Source organism: Bison bison, unplaced genomic scaffold (genome assembly GCF_000754665.1).
Source record: "Bison bison bison isolate TAMUID 2011002044 unplaced genomic scaffold, Bison_UMD1.0 scf7180017864072, whole genome shotgun sequence".
NCBI lineage: Eukaryota > Metazoa > Chordata > Mammalia > Artiodactyla > Bovidae > Bison > Bison bison.
The window spans coordinates 7,578,972-7,600,048 of record NW_011494644.1 but is presented as its reverse complement, the minus strand read 5'-3'; the positions used below and the strand labels follow the sequence as shown (position 1 = coordinate 7,600,048).

General features: G+C 42.0%; 1 protein-coding gene across 1 annotated transcript in view; it reads right to left on the bottom strand.

The window, feature by feature from the left end:
- Positions 1-515: 515 nt before the first annotated feature.
- Positions 516-21,077, bottom strand: part of LCMT1 (leucine carboxyl methyltransferase 1) — a 69,647-nt gene continuing 49,085 nt past the window's right edge. The window contains exons 6-11 of the mRNA XM_010837219.1: positions 17,588-17,690; positions 10,989-11,109; positions 6,714-6,815; positions 5,412-5,503; positions 3,635-3,732; positions 516-732 (exon numbers count right to left, since the gene is read on the bottom strand). Of these exons, the coding sequence (XP_010835521.1) occupies positions 710-732; positions 3,635-3,732; positions 5,412-5,503; positions 6,714-6,815; positions 10,989-11,109; positions 17,588-17,690 (539 nt within the window). The 3' untranslated portion in view covers positions 516-709. The remainder of the gene's footprint in view (positions 733-3,634; positions 3,733-5,411; positions 5,504-6,713; positions 6,816-10,988; positions 11,110-17,587; positions 17,691-21,077) is intronic.

Below are 21,077 nucleotides of genomic sequence, written 5' to 3'. Positions count from 1 at the left end.
CCTTCCCTCATCTTCAAAGTATATCACTCCGGTCTCTGCTTGTGGCATCACACTGCCTGTTCCTCTGACTCTGCCCTCCCTTCTTCCCTTAAAAGGAAGGACTCTTGTGATTACATCTGGCCCACCCGGATGCTCCCACCTCAAGATCCTTAACTTAATCACATCTGCAAAGCCCCTTTTGCCATACAAGGTAACATACTCTCAGCAGGGGGGATTGGGAAGGGACATTTTAGAGGGTCATCATTCACCCTGCCACAGTGACCAAGGTGAAGGAGGACTTGAGCAGGCAAGGGCAGAAACGGGAGCAGAGACGCGCTCCAACCTCTGGTCAAGATGCCACACGTAAGAGCACACGGGAGTAAATCCCACAACGGATGCAGGAGCTGAGTCTGACTCATGGGCAGTGGGCCAAGGCCAAGGTTGGGCTGAGGATCTTTGGTTCCAGCTGACAAAGAGGGGAACCACAGTACCCCCCAGGGAGCAAAGGATAAACAGCAGAGGACCAACACACCGGCAACTGGCAACAGAGATTTATTTAAACTGTTAGCCAACAGGAACAGGAACTTGTACAACCACCCCAGTAAATGAGGCTTCTTGGAGAGTGGGGGAGAATGGCGGCCGGAGCTTCCCCACCACTCAGGAAACTTGGAGACTCAACTCCGGAAAGGTCGCTGGCTTCAGCTCTGGCTCAGCACGAGTCTTGAACAGATCAATAAGTTATTTCCTTCAAACCTGAGGGGAGGAAACGCACAGATGCTGAGAAGGGGCTGTCACAGGCTGAGGCAGAGAAAACAGTCAGAGGTGGAAGAATGTGACCCTGGGGCCCCAGGTCCATGGGGACCGGCTCTGGGGCGACGGCTGCACATTCAATTACTGCACCCGGGCCTCCTGGTTGTGTAAGATAAGATTCCACAAGGAAACAGGAGGCTGGATGAGACAGTGTTTACTGGCGGTTTAAAAGGGATTAAGACATGTTACAGCGGTTTATGGGCTCTCCAGTAAAACCCACACGTCCATTCTTTAAATGCTGAAGTTTTTTTTTTTTTTTTTTCTGAATTAATACCTTTCATTCAGACAACTTGTTTTAACGAGTTCATTCTTGAGTGTTCTGCTTTTTACCTTAAATACATTTGAAAATTACTATTGTCCCATTTTGGGTGAGAAAGAAGTCAAAGGGTTACTGACTAGCCTTAGCAATTTTTTTCACCCTTTTGTCTTTGAATCAAATTCAGTAATAAAAAAACTGGTGTAGGCAATTTATTTCTTCACATATCTAGTAATTTTTTAACCAAATACAACCCAATCAATCCTAAAGGAAATCAGTCCTGAATACTCATTGGAAGGACTGATACTGAAGCTGAAACTCCAATACTTTGGCCACCTGATGTGAAAGACTGACTCACTGGAGAGGACCCTGATGCTGGGAGAGACTGAGGGTAGGAGGAGAGGGGGATAACAGAGTATGAGACGGTTGGATGGCATCACCGATTCGATGGACATGGGTTTCAGCAACCTCTAGGAGTTGCTGATGGACAGGGAAGCCTGGCCTGCTGTGGTCCATGGGGTCACAAAGATTTGGACACAACTGAGTGACTGAACTAAACTGAACACGGTGGGTGGTAAGCTGAGGAGACTCTGAATTCTGATATCTTCCTATGAAGAGTGTTGAATTTTGTTTTAGCAGGTGATTTTATTATTGGAGAATCATTCTCATTTTCCAGTCTTGGCTGTAGGTTTGTTTAGTATCAATCTGTTCGTATTTTGACTTATGGCCTATTCTTGAGAACCTGGTCTTTTAAGTGTTGAACTTCGAGCAAACACAGACAGTTTCTCCTCTACACACATACAAGTTAAGTACAGTAAGTCCCTTACAATGAATGAGTTCCGTTCCATTCCATTCCAAGAGTGCATTAGCAAGCCCAATTTGTTCATAAGTACAACCAAGTTAGCCTCCATACCTAACTAACACAATTGGCTACATAGTACTGTACCGTAATAGGTTTATAATACTTTTCACACAAATAATACATAAACAAACATACAAAGTAAACATTTTTAATCTCACACTACAGTACCTCGAAAAGTACAGTAGTACAGTACACAGCTCAGCATAGAGGGGCTGGCACTGAGTGAAGAGGCAAGAAGAGTTGCTGCCAGAAGGGGGCAGGGAGGTGGGAGGCTGGAAAGCTGAAGGGCCGTCAGCAATAGGAGACGGAGGAAAAGCTGCAGTGTCACTCACACCTGACACTGACGGAACGCGCGTGCGCATCTTTAAAAGCTCGCAGCTTGAAGGTTCGTATGTAAGTGACTTACTACACTGATACCACAAGTAGCTAGGTGAGAAGGGGGAAAAAGAAGCCCCTTACATAGAAAAGCTCAATGCATCATTACTTGACAGAATCTAGAATTAATTCTATACTATTACAAGTCACCTATATTTTTTTAAAGTGTAAGAAAATTAAGTAAATGCAGACAGAGCTTCATGACAGAATATTTATAAAGCCATGAAAATTATGCTCATGCAGAGTTTTTAGTAGCAAGGGGAAATGCTTATGTTATAATATTAAGCTTAAAAAGATCCAGAATCAAGGTTACATAGATAAATTAAACCCCCCTAAAAACAAATCAACAGCTAGAAAAAGAAAAGAAGGGAAAAGCTGCCAGAGGTTATCTCTGAGTGATGGGCATACGGGTGATTTTTTTTTCTTTGCCATACTTTTTTTTAGAAGTTTCCAAAGTCTCTGCTTAAAATTATACTGTTTTCAAAAATGGGGGAAAACAGCAGTACAAAAACACAGTAATAAATGATTTTTTAAATAAAAAATAAATGGATTTTGTGGACTGAACTGCCCAGCTGGGTAAATTTATAAACTGGTGGAAAGATAATCCCAAGGAGGATGATTAACAACCTGGAATTTTCACACAGGAGACAGGCCTTGACTCCAAGCTCTTTGTTTTATATTCACTACTTGCCTAAGGCAGTATGTCAGACAGAGCTATAGGAAGTCTGAGGGCACTTTAACAGCAAAGGCCAGAACTGGGATCTAAAACTATCTCCACTGGGCTGGAGAGGCGCCCAGGGGAAGCACGGTCAGCACGGGGCAGCTGTAAAGGAGGAACTGGGTCAAGATCAAGGCAACAAGGCACTGAGACAAGGCTCCGGGCTTTGTCCCCACGGCCCAACTCTTTCAAGCCAGGGGAATTCACCTCCAATATAAAAGAAGATGAGAGAGAGAAACTCAACCCACAGCTGCAGGGGTGTTAGACAGAAACAATGACCTGTGTGTTTTAACATCAAGCAAACCTGGTTACAAGCAGATCAAAAAGCTGAACACTGGATCCTTTCATTAAGATGATTACAAGACTCAAGGTCTCTTACCATCCAGTTGAGGAAATTCCACAAACAGCCCTAAAGGGCTGTTGGTTGGTTTTCATACATGTGGTTTATTTAAGCAGTTCTCCTGGGTTTTGTGCTATAAAATCAGAGGATATAACTGCTGATTCTCTATGTTCACAGATCCATGTATACGAGCCCTAGTTCCTCCTGGGTAGAAAATTCCCATTGAGCGTTACGTTCTCCAGAGACAAAAAATTCCCTAGAAAAATTCCAATCAATATAAGTGAAGTCACCTACCTAGTTCGCTTCCTCCTTTGGTGGCCCAGCAAAGGCAGTAATGCTGCATGAGCTGTTCAAGAAGCTCCATTTCATCCAGGAATTCAAGGGCCTCTATTCTGTGGAATGACAAGACAACAGTACCAACGTATCCAATTAAAAATGAAGGCCGTGACGCACACTGCCGGGCGTGGAAACGCGTTCAGGACAGACTATGTGAAAAGAAGCGGGCTACAGAACAGTACGTATGGCGTGGGACCATTTTAGCTATTTTTGAAAAGAAGAAAAAAACCTCCATAAGCAAAGTCAAAAGTGACAGATGACAAACTCAAGAGAATGTCTGTAATACAAATGACAAGGGGGTAGATTTCCTTGTTATATAAACGAGCTGTTACACTTCAGTAAGAAAGAACACTTTTTAAAACTTATTTAAAAGATGGGTAAAAGACCAGATCACTGGCAAGGAAAAAAACAAGGGCTTTTCAATCTCATTTATGTGAAAAGAAACGTAAATTAAACCAGGACTCCTGCCATGTCCTGCCTGCTGCACCTGGTGGGGTTCTGCTCGAAGACACTGCTTCAGACGTCATGGACTGCGCTCTGGAACCACTGGCAAAGAAGATCTTTAAAGGAGTTTTAGTAGTGGAACCTGTGGGCACTTTTGGTGTGTGTTTTTTGTTTCAAAAGATGAACACAAGCCAAGATTTTAGGCAAACGATGAGCAAGAAATTTCCCTTCACCTTGGAAGTTTACTGCAAATCCATTGAACATTCAGGATGGAATGTATGGAGTCAGAAAGCAAGATGAAGAAATATGCTTAAGGGCAAAAACTAGGAGTCTGATTATCTATCAAGGTTTGGTCTATTTCATAGGATCGGGCAAGATTAAAACTCCAAAGTTGACATGGATGGATTTTAGAATATTTAAGGTTAAATGTAAATTCTAATTAAGCTGGAGATTTTGTTCCTCAGACTAACTGTGAAGAAATTGATGGAGGGTTTCTTTTATTACATTATAAACGGAGTTTTGTTTACTACTCAAAATAAAGTGGTTCTCCTTAAAAAAGTGTTGTGCACCTGAAACTAACATTGCCTGTCAATTATATCTCAGTTTGAAAAACTGTTGTCGTTAGCATTTATCCACACATCAATATAAATGCCAGGCACCACTAAACAGGATATGGTAACCTGAACATCTTGACATGCAGAGATAAATATAAGCCATTGTTAAGCTTTTGAAAGGATGGTGGTTTACAGGCAAATACATGTATCAATCTACTGATTCAAAAAATACAAATCTATAGGTTGATAAATATTTATATACACATAGAAAAAGAATATACTCCAATTTATTCACAGCACACAATTGCTCTATAATTCATGAACTTTACTTGAAAATTGTTTTAGAACAACAAGCACGTCTTTCTTTTATAATGAGGGGGAAAGTCCACTTAAAAATCCATAAGCAGACTCCCCCCAACCCCGCTTAGGACCCCTTGAGCAACGTGACTTTCCTCCTTTTCCAAAACACAGGATTGTGCAAGATTTCCACTGCAGAGGTGTAACTGTTTATTTTGACTAAAATAACGTTTGGGCATAAACCTTGTCTTGGCTAATAGCTAATGAGTTACTCTCAACGAGCTAGCAATGTTTAATCTATGTTAGCAGCAGTTAACTTGTGTCAAAATAGGTCTAGTTTGGGGTTGGGTTTGTTTTTTAAAAAACATTAAAAGGTATGGACAATGATGCCTTTCATTCACAGTTATTTGCCATGGAGCGGACTCTTGTCAGTCCCGTACCTGATCACTTCGGCACGAGGCAACCTGCTGTACACTTCCATCATGTCGATGGCTGACGCCGACTCCCACCCGCTGGACAGGAGCCGTTCTCTCTAAAACGTGGGGCGGAGAGAAAGGGAGACGACAGGAGCTGTCACACGACCCGAAGCGCTCTTTGCACACACAGCTTCCCTCGGAGGGCTCCTCTTTAAAAAGCCCATTCTGGACCCTCTCATCTGTCTTTTCATTTCCCCATTTTCTCTACTCAACAGGTACTGTTACAATGGGGGCACCCTAAAGTATAATATTTAAAGAGAAATAAAGGAAGAAACTATTCTATACAAGCAACAGCTTTTTAAAGGGCCCTGGTGGTAATGACACAAGCCATGTAAAAACTAAGCCATTTAAAAGGAGGTAGGGATAGGGAAGTGCCTCTTCACCAAAAAATTTCTAAATTTTGGGGGAACAATTACAGTTTGCAAGAATTTAAGTCAAGTACGAAGTGGAAATCATGTTTGGATCCTGATTCAAATACACCAACCGTGAACAATTTTTTAGACAACTGGTAAAAGCCGAGTATGAATTGGGTGGGTGTCAGCTACTATGAAGGAGCATGTCCACTTGTCAGATGTGATCATGGTATTATCATTATCCTGGGCAGAGGAAGGGCCTTACTGGTAGGAGATTCACACTGAAGTACTTACGAGGGAGATGAAACAGTGTCTGGGATTTGCCTTAAATATTCCAACGATGTGCTCAGACACTCAGTCATGTCTGACTCTTTGTGACCCCATGGACTGTAGCCCGCCAGGCTCCTCTGTCCATGGGATTATCCAGGCAAGAACACTGGAGTGGGCTGCCATTTCCTCCTCCAGGGTATCTTTCTGACCCAGCGATTGAACCCACATCTACTCGTGAATCCTGAACTGCCGGGAGATTCTTTACCCCTGAGCCACCTTTCCAATGACACCACCAATGAAAATTTGGGGGAAGGGGTAACAATATGGCAATGACAAAATATTATTAATTATTGAAGTTGGCTGGTGGGACATAGGTGTTTGCTTTAATTATTCCCTCTACTCTTATGTTGTTTGAAAAACAGCATAATAAAAAAGTAAAGTAACAGGAGACAGGAAATGTAAACTTGTATTTTCCATGCCAAGATGGTAGTACAGGGCTTGGATCTCCCCCACACGATGAACCAGTGGCTGCCCGCAGGCAGGCACTCCGGAAGGACCCTCACATTCTCCCATCTGCGTAGGGAGGAAGCACTTTCTCGGTTGGCCAGGGTACAAGAGGACATCCGGGCCTCTGCCCTCTGACCTGCGACTCCAGCGACTTGCAAGTCTCCACTCCGGCCAGGTCACACTGTCGTCTCCGCAGGTTCTCGATCATGATCTGCCCAAACCGGTCACCCATGTTTACCTGGGAAGGGAGAGGGGAGGCTGGGCACTACCACAGGGTCTCTCTGCTTCTTAAAACATGCAAAATAAAATAACCACATCCTATTGCTAAGCAGTCAAGGCTGGTAATACCCAGCGCAGGTCACGGAACCCCAAGTGCAATGCTGATGGAGTACAGCCCTCGAAAGGCACCTGGGCAGTGTTCATGCATTGCAAACACTCAGCCTGGGACCAGATAACTCCACCGCCAGGAGCCTATCTCACAGGTAGACTTGCGTCTGTATGCGAAAATGCAAGAACATTTACTACAGCACTGTGTATGATAGAAAGGATCTGGAAAGAACTTAAATACCCATTGCTTGGGGTTAAATAAATTCTGGCAGGTTTATATAATGAAATACCATATAGCCATGAAAACATAAAAAGCAGACAGACAGATATGAGATGGCCCCTAAGACAAACTCTTGAAAAGTAACTTACTAGGAATGTGTATAGTATGCTCCCATCTATCTTTAGGGGGAAAAAAAAATCTCTCTTCACATTTATATATGCACATGAAAATTCTAGAATACAGCAAGGTTGCTTCCCAGGTTAGAGGCCGAAGTCTGCGATAGATGAGAGACTTTTCTTTGTTTACCCTTTAAACTATATGACTTTTTTTTTTTATTTTGCATGTGGCATTACTCTCTGAATAAAGAAGAAAGGCAATGCCAAAGAATGTTCAGACTACTAGACAACTGCGCTCATTTCACATTCTAGCAAGGTAATGCTCAATATCCTTCAAGCTAGGCTTCAACAGTATGTGAACCAAGAACTTTCAAATGTATTTCAAAACAGGATTTAGAAAAGGCAGAGGAACCAGACATCAAATTTCCAACATCCATTGGATCACAGAAAAAGCAAGGGAATTCCAGAAAAACATCTACTGCTTCACTGACTATGCTAAAGACTTTAACTGTGAGGATCACAACAAACTGTGGAAAATTCTTAAAGAGATGGGAATACCAGACCACCTTACCTACCTCTGAATTTAAAAAAAAAAAAAAAAAAGGTTTAAAAAACATCATGTACATATGTGTGCAAAATGGCTGATGCATGTCAATGTATGGCAAAAACCACTACAATTTTGTAATTAGCCTCCAATTAAAATAAATAAATAAAAACCATCATGTATATATGTGTGCAGAACAAAATATTATGCACATTAATGTAGCACACACACTGGTACTTTGTCACATATAAGGTATCAAAACTTCAGCACTTTAACAATATATGAAGTGATTCCCCAATCCTCTGCACGTCAAGAACCAATGTTACTCTTTTTTGGGGAGGATGCATAGGGCTTATGTGGCAGTAATGATATGATTGCTGACTATTCATTCAGAATAGAAGCATATTTATGAGCACAAACTCCTTTATTTTATTGCCTCGGTTTGAATATTGGCTTGATATTTAATAGCTGTGAGCAAGATACCTAATCCCTTGGTTCAAACCCTTACCTGTAAATCCAGGATAGTACTAGTAACTACCTTGTGGGCAGTTGTAATGATCAAACAGGTTAATATATACGAAACTCAAAGAAAAGCGCTGGCTATATAATAATCAAATTCTAAGAATCTGAAATCATTATTACTGAAATAATCATCATCCATGTTGTTTTGTCCTTTAACTATTAATTAAATAACAACATAAGACATATGAGCAATTGACGAACATAAGGCTAATGATTCTGTACTTGTCAGGAAATAAATGAATTAAAAGTTGATTATTCACAAAATGAAGGTGGTGGGCAGGGTTTAAGCCCTTTGAGGGACAGCTGTGGTCAACATACTAAAAACTAGTACAATCTCAGCCCTGCACCAAAGTGACAGGGTCTCTGGCCAAAACTTATTTAACCCCTTATCTCTCACGTGATGTTGAATAAAAGAACACACAAATGAAACAGTGCACATGTGAAATGTGTGGAAACGTGGGAAATGAAATTCCTTCTTCCCAGGTATGGTGGCCCGAAAACACAGACAGGTTGCCAGGATTTATCCACGTTGTTAGTACAGACTGACGAGGCCAGCAGCCATTATATTCATTTACCAGGTCAAAAGACTCCGTCTGCAGCTTCCCTGGTGGTCCAGTGGTTAAGAATCCACTTTGCAGTGCAGGGGATGCCAGGTCCAACCCTGGTCCGGGAAGATCCCACATGCCTTGGAGCAACTAAGCCCATGAGCCGCAACTACTGAAGCCCGTGTGCCCTAGAGCCCGCGCTCCACAAAAGAAGCCACTGCAATGAGAAGTCTGAGGACCACAATTCGAGAGCAGTCCCCACTCTGCAACCAGACAAAGCCCACGTGCAGCAATGAAGACCCAGTGCAGTCAAAAATAAATACATAAATATTAAAAAATTTTTTTTAAAAGACTGACTCTGAGGAATGCTTCCAATTAAAGAGGAAAAGAAGAAAAATCAACCAACCAAGAACCACCAATACCAGAACCTGGGCTGGGTCGGGGGTGGGGAAGACAGGAGACCAAGGTCCAGCCCCAGACCTGTTTGCAGCTACGTGACATGTGCAAGGCCCTGCACTGCCCTTATCTGTAATCACATTTGAAAATAAAATGAAAAGCAGTAAAAAAAAAACAAAATAAAATCAATAAAGCTAAACTAAAATAAACACTAAAAGTAGCTAACATGTATTGGCACTGCTTATCATCAGTCCACTGCTGCTCAACATCTCAGGAGTTCCCATAATAATCCAGAGAGGCAAGTCTTTTTTTTTAATGAATGCACTTGCCAAATTTAGTCTGGATAATTTAGACCTGAGAGGCAGGTATTCTTATATAACCCTGGGGCTCCGAGAGATCCAAATAATAACTGAGTTAACAGCTTACTTAATGTTGTCAATGCTTGTGCACTTGTTAACTCGTTTATGAACTATGAGGTTGGGGGACTATTATCCTCATTTTTCAGATGAGGAAACAGGCACAGAGAGGTCAAGTAACTTGTCCAGATCAGAGCTAGGCAGTCTGTCTCCACAGCATGGACTCCCAACCACAGAGCAATTCTGCTGCAGGTCACACAGACCCAAGACGAATTATTCCAAAACACCAAAACATAACCTTTCAGGCACCAGATGAGAACAGCGAGCCACAGGCCAGACTCAGTGATTTTAGAAATTAGGAAAGTGAAGTGAATTCTCCAGGAATTCAGTCCTTGGAATTCTCCAGGCCAGAATACTGGAGTGGGTAGCCTTTCTCTTCTTTAAGGGATCTTCCCAACCCAGGGATTGAACTCAGGTCTCCTGCATTGCAGGAGCTGTGAGCTCATTGAATGAGCTCAGCTCAGCTCATTCCAGCTGAGCCACAGGAAATGTTACAGTAAAATCCTAGATTTCTAATCTCTCTTGAAAAATTGGGAGTTCAGGCAACTTTAGGCTCACTCCACATAGTAACAACTGACTGGCACTGAAAAGTGGGCATCCGTGAAATGGGACGTGGGTGTCCCAGGTCAGCACAGGCCCCACTACTTCACAGAGTATGACACCTGGCCAGCTTCTTCCACTTGCATCACTATCTGCCTCTGAAGGCATGTGAGTTCACTGCCCCTACCCTGATGACAGCCAAAATTCCCTCCATCAAGATCTATGACTTTATAGTAAACACAGTGATAAAGTAAGAACACAAAAAGCTTCCTTTAAGGCCAAGATGGAAGTTCCAGAAACTCTAGATAAAACTTTGCAGGCACTCTTGAACTCAAAAATACTAGGTTTAGGGCAGTCGTTAGGAATCCACCCTGGAATGCAAGAGACACTGATTCAATCCCTAGTCCGGGAAGATCCCACATGCCGCCTGGCAACTAAGCCCACGTGCCACGACTACTGTGCCCTTGCTCTCGAGCCCGTGCTCTGCAGCAAGAGAAGCCACCAACACAAGCCCTGGAACCCTAACTAAAGAGTAGTCCCTGCCGGCTGCTGCCAGAGAAAGCCCCATATGCAGCAACGAAGACCCAGTTCAACCAAAAAAAAAATTTAAATAAATAAACCTCAAGAAAAGAAAAGAATACTAGGTTTGCTGGAATTGATTAACAAAGGAGCTACAGAGGCAGAAAGAAAATAATAAGGGAAAGCATATTCCAAGGGTGCTCAAGAGAGAGAAAGCCACCCCTGGAGTCCTGCACAGAACGTGGATTTCTTGAGCTTTCTCTTACCTGTTCGTAGTTTATGAACATGGCAGCCTCAAAACTGTTGGCGGCCCACTTGAGGAGGTTTGCAGACTGCTCCGGAGTCATGTACACCAGCACACATTCAGCTATCAGGAGGGTTGGCAATCTTAAGCGAAGAAAAAAAGGCACATAAATATGTTTTCATCCAGATGGGACTCTCTAAATGCGCTCACGTTGTAGTTCACACCCCAGTGCTTTCGGTTTGCATATTAACAATCAATGTAACATGACTCTAAGTTTTACAATGCAAAAAGGTGAGCGATCAGCAATCACTTTTGTCTCGCGGTTGAAAATGCAGACTATAAAAATGGCTACAGGTTCTTCCTAACTGTACACCCACACCGTGGCACGGTGCAGGCAGAGTCTCCCACTCAGGAGGCAGTTTATTTCCCTCCCCCTGGAATCTGGGTGAGTCGTGTAACTTGCTTTGGAATAGCAACAAACGTGATACCAGCAGAAGCTTGGAAATGACCTGGACGCTGGCACTTGCTCTCTTGCTGTACTTGGAAACCTGAAACCACTGTGGAAATGAACCCAAGCTAGCTTGCCCTAGAAGAGGAGGTCCTGTGCTTGAGAATGACACAGCTCCGCTGACCAATCTGTTCTCCACACATGAACAAACCCCAAAGGACATGAGCGAAACCTGGCCCCTAGCAGATGAACCACCTAGCTAAGCCCAGGCCAGGTAAAGAAGGCTATTTGGGAATTTTTTGTATGATTTTTGAAACTTCTTTGTAGGCTTGAATCATTTAAAAAATGAAGTTAAACATATTTACAATATATTTTGTAAAAGGTAGCCATTAACAACATTAGAAAGAGGATTAACACTTTTCAAAATATAACTGAAAGAAAAGCAGACAAGACAGCCCATAAAGGAAAACAGAGAACACAAATGAAACCACAGGGAAGAATACGTAATCTGAATATTTGTTACACAAATTTTTTTTTCATCTATTTCATAGATCTCCAAAGTGAGGCAAACTTCCTATGAAGATCTGGTCTGATTTATACATGATTACTTTCATGACCCACCAGCACATTTTCCAAACAGCTGGCTATACAGCTGCAGCTGTACTCAGAGTCAGATGCAGCTGACTCAGAGGCCTAATATGTGCCAATTTCTGCTCAACTGTTTTCACATGTGCTACCTGGTCTTCAAAACCATCGTGTGAAATAGTTTTGATCCCAGTTCATAAATGAAGACACTAAGCCTCAAAGAGATTAAAAAAACAAAACCCCAAAACCCTGCCCTCTATTAAACAACTAGTAAGCAGAAGTAAGCTTCTTGGCATGAAAGTTATGACAAACCTAGACAGTGTGTTGAAAAGCAGAGCCATTACTCTGCTGATAAAGGTCTGTATAGTTAAGGCTATGGTCTTCGCGGTAGTCACGAACGGTTGTGAAATTTGGACCATAAAGAAGGCGGAACGCCAAAGAACTGATGCCTTCAAACTGTTCAGTTCAATTCAGTCGCTCAGTCATGTCTGACTCTTTGCGACCCCATGGACTGCAGCACACCAGGCTTCCCTGTCTATCACCAACTCCCGGAGCTTACTCAAAACTCATGTCCATCGAATCAGTGATGTCATCCAACCATCTTATCCTCTGTCATCCCCTTCTCCTCCCACCTTCAATCTTTTCCAGCATCAGGGTCTTTTTAAATGAGTTAGTTCTTCACATCAGGTGGCCAAAATACTGGAATTTCGGCTTCAGCATCAGTCCTTCCAATGAATAGTCATGACTGATTTCCTTTAGGATGGACTAGTTGGATCTCTTTGCAGTCCAAGGGACTCTCAAGAGTCTTCTCCAACACCACTGTTCAAAAGCATCAATTCTTTGGTGCTCAGTTTGCTTTATAGTCCAACTCTCACATCCATACATGACTACTGGAAAAACCATAGCTTTGACTAGATGGACCTCTGCTGGCAAAGTAATGTCTCTGCTTTTTAATGCGCTGTCTAGGTTGGTCATAGCTTTTCTTCCAAGGAGTAAGCATCTTTTAATTTCATGGCTGCAGTCACCATCTGCAGTGATTTTGGAGCCTCCCAAAATAAAATCTGTCACTGTTTCCATTGTTTCCCCATCTATTTGACATGAAGTGATGGGACCGGATGCCATGATCTTAGTTTTCTGAATGTTGAGTTTTAAGCCAACTTTTTTACTCTCCTCTTTCCCTTTCATCAAGGGGCTCTTTAGTTCTTCTTCACTTTCTGCCATAAGGATGGTGTCATCTGCAGATCTGAGGTTATTGATATTTCTTCTGGCAATCTTGATTCCAGCTTGTGCTTCATCCAGCCCCACATTTTGGATGATGTACTCTGCATATAAGTTAAACAAGCAGGGTGACAATATACAGCCTTAACATATTCCTTTCCCAATTTAGAACCAGTCTGTTGTTCCATGTCCAGTTCTAACTGTTGCTTCCTGACCTGCATACAGATCTCTCAGAAGGCAGGTAAGGTGGCCTGGTATTCCCATCTCTTTAAGAATTTTCCACAATTTGTTGTAATCCACACAGTCAAAGGCTTTGGCGTAGTTAATAAAGCAGAAATAGATGTTTTTTTGGAACTCTCTTGCTGTTTTGATGATCCAACAGATGTTGGCAATTTGATCTCTGGTTCCTCTGCCTTTTCTAAAACCAGCTTGCACATCGGGAAGTTCACGGTTCACATACTGTTGAAGCCTGGCTTGGAGAATTTTGAGCATTATTTTGCTAGCATGTGAGATGAGTACAATTGTGCAGTAGTTTGAGCATTCTTTGGCATTGCCTTTCTTTGGGATTGGAATGAAAACTGACCTTTTCCAGTCCTGTGGCCACTGCTGAGTTTTCCAAACTTGCTGGCATATTGAGTGCAGCATCACTTTCACAGCATCATCTTTTAGGATTTGAAATAGCTCAACTGGAATTCCATCACCTCTACTAGCTTTGTTTGTAGTGATGCCTCCTAAGCCCCACTTGACTTTGCATTCCAGGATGTCTGGCTCTAGGTGAGTGATCACACCATTGTGCTTATGTGGGTCACGAAGATCTTTTTTGTATAGTTCCTCTGTTTATTCTTGCCACCTCTTCTTAGTATCTTCTGCTTCTGTTAGGTCCATACCATTTCTGTCCTTTATTGTGTCCATCTTTGCATGAAATGTTCCCGTGGTATCTCTAATTTCCTTGAAGAGATCTCTAGTCTTTTCCATTCTATTGCTTTCCTATATTTCTTTGCACTGATCACTGAGGAAGGCTCTCTTATCTCTTCTTGCTATTCTTTGGAACTCTGCATTCAAATGGGTATATCTTTTCTCCTTTGCCTTTAGCTTCTCTTCTTTTCTCAGCTATTTGTTAGGCCTCCTCAGACAACCATTTTGCCTTTTTGGATTTCTTTTTCTTGGGGATGGTCTTGATCACTGACTCCTGTACAATGTCATGAACCTCTGACCATAGTTCTTCAGGCACTCTGTCTATCAGATCTAATCCTTTGAATCTTTTTGTCATTTCCACTGTATAATCATAAGTGGAAGCTAGAAAAAACTCCTGGAAGTCCCCTGGACAACAAGGAGATCAAACCAGTCAATCTTTAGGGAAATCAACCCTGAATATTTATTGGAAGGACTGATGCTGAAGCTGAAACTCCAGTATTTTGGTCATCTGATGCAAACAGCTGACTCATTGGAAAAGTCCCTGATGCTGGGAAAGATTGAGGGAAGAAGAAGAGGGTGTCAGAGGATGAGATGGCTGAATGCCATCACTGTTGCAATGGACATGATGTTGGGCAAACTTCAGGAGATGGTGAGGGACAGAGAGGCCTTGCATGCTGCAGTCCATGGGATCACAAAGAGGCAGACTCGACTGGGTGACTGAACAACAATAACAACATGCAGAAGTAAAACAGGAATCCAGGGTAAGAGTCCAAGACTTGCGCTCTCTTCATTCTGAGTGGGCTCCAGGCCCTCTGGTATCAGCTTTAGCTAATCTCCTGCTGACGTCCACAAACCCACATGCTCCCAAGAAATCCAGCAACACACCCTTGAGAGTCAAGACCTTCCTTCTGCTAAAAGAATACACACTACTTGCTCAGCATCACTAATTTCATTAGAGAAATGAAAATCAAAACTACAGTGAGGTATCACCTCATGCTGGTCAGAATGGCCCTCATTCAAAAGTCTACAAATAACAAATGCTGGAGGGGTTTGGAACCCTCCTGCACCGTTGGTGGGAACATAAGTTGGTGCACCCACTATGGAAAACAGTATGGAGGTTCCTCAGAAAATTAAAAATAGGATTACCATTTGATCCAGCAATCCCCCTCCTAGACATATATCTGGACAAAACGACAATTCAAAAAGATACTGGCACTCCTATGGGCAAAGCAGCACTATTCACAAAAGCCAAGATGTGGAAGCAACCTAAGTGTCCACCGACAGAGGAACAGATGAAGAAGATGTGGTGTATATACACAATAAAATACTACCCAGTCATAGAAAAGAGTGAAACAGTGACATCTGCATCAGGACTGATGCAACTAGCGATTATCATACGAAGTGCAGCAAGTCTGAAGAGAAAGGCAAATCCGTATGGCATCACTTATATGTGGAACTTAAAACATAGCACAAATGAACCTATCTACAAAACAAAGACTCACAGACACAGAGGTCAAAGCTGTGGTTGCCAAGGGTGGGGGGCGGGGGCGAAGGAGGAACGGACTGCAAGTCTGGGATTAGCAGACGTAAACAAGTATATACAGAATGGATACTCTACAAGGTCCCACTGTATAGCACAGGGAACTATACTCAATATCCTGGGATAAATCATAATGCAAAAGAATGTAACTAAGAACATCAATGTGTGTATAACTGAGTCACTGTGCTGTACAGCAAAAACTAACACAACACTGTTTCTCAACTATACTTCAATTAAAAAATATAAATTTAAGAAAACACGCCATATTCTGCAACTCGTGAACCATGTAATGGTCTCCCCAAAGGAAAAAAGAAGTATAAATACTCTTGGCAATGTATGGCCCTTACTTCTGAACACTCAAATGAGACAGATTCAGATAGTAAAGCTGGAGTGACAAAGCCCATTTTGACATTTGGGCTGGTGGGGCCGTAAATCCTGTGAATAACAACCTAGTTGATGATTTCAGAAGAAAGGTAAGCAAGAACTTCAATACGCTGAGATGACAGCCATCGCCAAGCCAATGCGTCAGAAGATCGCTCTTCCACCCTCTACTCCTCCATCACCCAAAGCTCGTCTGTATTTGTGTCTGTCCTTACCCTCTTTCTTCCCCTCTCAGAAGACTGGGGGGTGTTTCTCTTCCCTCAAAGGCGAGTTAACTCAGTCCACGCTCTTCTTCCTCCCTTCCCTGTCCTCCAATGATTTCCCTCATTGTTCATTTTTCATTGTTTGCCGCTGATTCCTCGCCTTCAATTTATTTTTTTAAATAACTTTCCCTTTCCCTTTCCTTCCTTCCAAACCTCTCCTTGAGCCTTTCACCTCAGATACCCTGGAAAGTGTTATCCTCACCTATGGCAGACCAAGTAGGTAGGCCTTTTCCTCCCACTAGCTCTTTATCCATCTGACCAGCATCACTCTGCCAAAACCAAACCTCCACTGCCCTCCTCTGCCTCCCTAGGTACCCACACTCAAGAATCCGGTGCGCACCCTTCTGGTCCATTTTAAAAACACTTCCTTGATGTATACACATAATCACAAAATTACAGAATTTGGGGGGAGGAGTTGCTTGTACACATTTGGTATCACATTCTGCATATAACCTGCCATCTAGTTTTTAAAAACTCAACATTAAACTTTGGAGCTCTCTCCAAAGTCATGCATTTTACGTATCATTCATCCGTTCTCCTCCTGATGGACATTTCAGTTGTTTCCAATTTTCTGCTACTAAAACTGAAAGCTGAAGTGAACGTCCTCCTTGTACATATGTGTAGACCTTCTCAGGAGAGACACATCCAAACATGGAACTGCAATATCACATGATACCAGCAATTTTACTAAATTCCAGATTGCTCCTTGCAATGTCACACCAAGATCACTTCTACCCGTGGTGTATGAGCATCCCTTTCCCCCAATATCCGTGCCAACACTTGATACTGTCAGACTTCTACCTTTCCGCCAACCTGGTGGCGGTACAACAGAATTTCATCTGATTACTACTGAAGTTCAATACCATTTTAACATGATACCCAGTTTCCTCTGAGCTGCCTGGTCATCTATCCTTTGCCCATTTTTCCACCAGACTTTTTTTAAAGAAATAGTAGCTATTCTTTTATACCCTGGATGCTAATCCTTTCTTTATATGTTACAATTATATGTTTCTATGCATACAATTATCTTCCCTCAAACTTATGATATTAGGAATCAGTATTTTACAAAAGCAATACAAGCGATTCTCATGGGAAAACAGACTTGGGGAACACTGCTTCTTAAAAAACTTCAGACAACTACTCTAAATAGCAATGAAATGATAAAGATTACAGAGGACAAAATGGTATATGTAATTACACTGCACTTCCAACTGGCCTTATCCCCAGTTAGCATGAAATCACAAATGTAAGAGGTTAAAAAAAAATCTCACTGTGTACTCATGTTACATTTCTTTAACTTCTCTTCCAGGTCAGCTATATCTCGGAGATCTGCTCCAATGATGGCATATCTTGTTGAATCCAACATGTGCCCATCTGTAAATGCAAGAAGAGATGGTAATTTCAACAGAAACTGATCAGGAAGAGATTGTAACTTCAATGGATGTGGCTTTTTCAAAACGAAAGTAAATGTACTGTTTTTCTCCACTATAAAAATGCATGCTCATTATGGGGGGAAAAAAATCAGGAGGTGAAAATTAACTAAAGTCATACCTTTCAAAGATAACTATTAGTGTTTTAATGTATAACATTCTATCCCTCTTTCTATGTGCTTAAATTCATATACACAACACAGACACATCCCCCACCCTTTCTTCCCTGTCAAATACACAACACACACACACACACACACACACCTTGCACAATAAAAGAAAATGGGACCACCCAATACTTGTTCTGAAAGCTTTTCCTTTTTAACAACAGTATCAGGAACAAATGAACTTACTTACAAAACAGGAAGAGACTCACAGGCTTAGAGAATGAACTTACGATTGCTGGGGGGAAGGATGGGGGAAGGGATAGTTAGGGAGTTTGGGATGGACATATTCACACTGCTATATTTAAAATGGACAACCAATAATCACATACTGTACAGCACGTGGAACTCAGTTCAATGTTATGTGGAAGCCCGGATAGGAGGCGAGTCTGGGGGAGAATGGTTACATGGATATGTATGGCTGAGTCCCTTCACTGTTTACCTGAAACTACCACAACATTGTTAATCAGCTATATTCCAGTATAAAATAAAACGCGGAAAAAAAAACACAACAACAACAGTACGAGGGACAACATTCTCTGTAATGATTTCACAGTGCTTCAGCGAGTAGATAAAACAACTTGCTTAGCCAATCATTCAGTATTAGACAGGCAGTATTTCCAAATTTATTTCATCTGAGGCATTGCAATGAATATCCTTATATACATATTATAAAGGACTTGCTCAGTTATGCTGGTTATGATGAGCACAATCAGGAGATCAAAGAGGAAGCCTATTTAAATATTGGTACTAATTGCTCTCAAAATGTTTTGTCAATTTGCAAGATATTACATTTAAAATAAAACAGTTGATGTACTACAGTATTTGCAGATAAAATAATATTTTGTTGTTCAGTCGCTAAGTTGTGTCTGACTCTGCAAACCCATCTCCTGGATGGAGTTTGCTCAAATTCATTTCTGTTGAATTGGTGAGGCTATCTAACTATCTCATCTTCTGCCACCCTCTTCTCCTTTTGCCTTCAATCCTTCCCAGCATCAGGGTCTTTTCCAATAAGTCAGCTCTCCACATCAGGTGGCCAAAGTATTGGCGCTCCAGCTTTAGCATCAGTCCTTCCAATGAATATCCAGGGTTGATTTCCTTGAGGACTGACTAGCTTGATCTCCTTGTCCAAAGGAGACAAGAGTCTTCAAGAGTCTTCTCCAGCACCACAGTTTGAAAGCATCAATTCTTTGGTGCTCAGCTTTCTTTGTGGTCCAACTCTCACATCTGTACATTACTACTGGAAAAACTATAGCTTTCACTATACGGACCTTTACTGGTAAAGTGATGTCTCTGGTAATATGCTGCCTAGGTTTGTCATAGCTTTCCTTCCAAAGAGTAAGTGTCTTTTAACCACCATCTGCAGTGATTTTGGAGCCCAAGAAAATAAAATTTGTCACTGCTTCCACTTTTCCCCCTTCTATTTGTGATGAAGTGATGGGAACAGATGCCACGGTCTTAGTTTTCTGAATGTTGAGTTTTAAGCCAACTTTTTCACTCTCTTCTTTCACCCTCATTAAAAGGCTCTTCAGTTCCTCTTCACTTTCTGCCATTAGAGTGGCATCATCTCCATATTTGAGTCTGTTGATATTTCTCCCAGCAATCTTGATTCCAGTTTGTGATTCATCCAGCCAGGGATCTCACACGATGTACTCTGCGTGTAAGTTAAAAAACAAGGTGATGATATACAACCTTGTCATACTTCTTTCTCAATTTTGAACCAGTCTGTTGTTCCACGTAACAACTGTTGCTTCTTGACCGACATACAGGTTTCTCAGGAGGCAGGTAACATAATATTCCCTTTAAGATATTCCAACAGAGGTTGGATGAAATGGTATATATTGTGATTCTCAAGCTTTGGCAGGAATCAGAATCACCCAGAGTTCTTGTTGAAACAACTGATCAGGCTCTACTCCCTGAGTTTCTGATTTATATTTTTTCAAAATGTTACTGTCATTCAGTCACTAAGTTGTAACTGACTCTTAGTGACCCCATGGACTACAGCACGCCAGCCTTCCCTATCCTTCATTATTTCCCAGAATTTGCTCAAATTCATGTCCATTGAGTCGGTAATGCCATCTAACCATCTCATCCTCTGCCACCTTCTTTTCTTCTTGGCTTCAATCCTTCCCACTATCAGTGTCTTTTTGAAAATGGAAATCCATATTTCTAGTAAGTTTCCAGATTGTGTTGATGCTGTTAGTGTGGGGCTAGACTTTTATTTATTTTTTCAATATTTATTTATTTGGCTGCACCTGGTCTTAGTTGCAGAATGTGGGATCTAGGTCCCTGACCAGGGATCAAACCCAGGCCCCCTGCATTGGAAGCATGGGGTCTTAGCCACTGGACCACCAGGGAAGTCCTATGGGAACACACTTTTAGAACCACAGGTAGATGAAATGACACTGGCAATAAAATTAGGCGATGGTACATGGAGATTCATCAATCTAGTCACATTATTTCTGTGTAGCCCTGAAATTCTTTTCAATTTAAACTTTTCATTTTTAAAGATCGATTAGAATAAAAAAAGAAATTAAATTGCTTGATTATTTACTCCAAGCACTGTTTGCTCAACTTCCTCAAAGGTACAAACCATGGAAGGAGCTGGGACATTTTACACCCTGCATCACTGCTGAGAACCCAGAGCAAAAAAGTGTGAGGAAGGAAATGGCATGTGAGCTTGTTTTCCCTTACTGAGCACCCCGCTGAGCTAGTTCAAATACACTTGGCCACATCCCCTAAGCTAACAAGAAATACCTTCTAGGAACCTGCTAGATGTCAGGAAACCACTCAAGGACAAAGCCAGGAGATCCAGAGTCAGTCCTGGGCACTGCAACACCCGAGTCCAGAAAAGAATACAAAGGACGTGAAGGCACTTGCTTGCCCTGCTGTGAAAACAAGCAATGACTCTCAAATGCCTGTGTGCCTTCTGACAACATAGATATTAAAATTGAGGTTTTCCATTGCTGACCACAAAAAAAGAGAGGCCCAGAATGTTGAAGCATGTGGCTCCCTCCGACCATGCAATTCACAAAAGACCCATCTTACTAAGAGATGTGGATCTAAAGGTATACGCAAGGCAAAACTTGCACATGGTCATGATTATTCTTAAAAATTGAGCATAAGGCATGGCAGCGTTGCAAAGGGCAATGACCTAGAGTGCACCC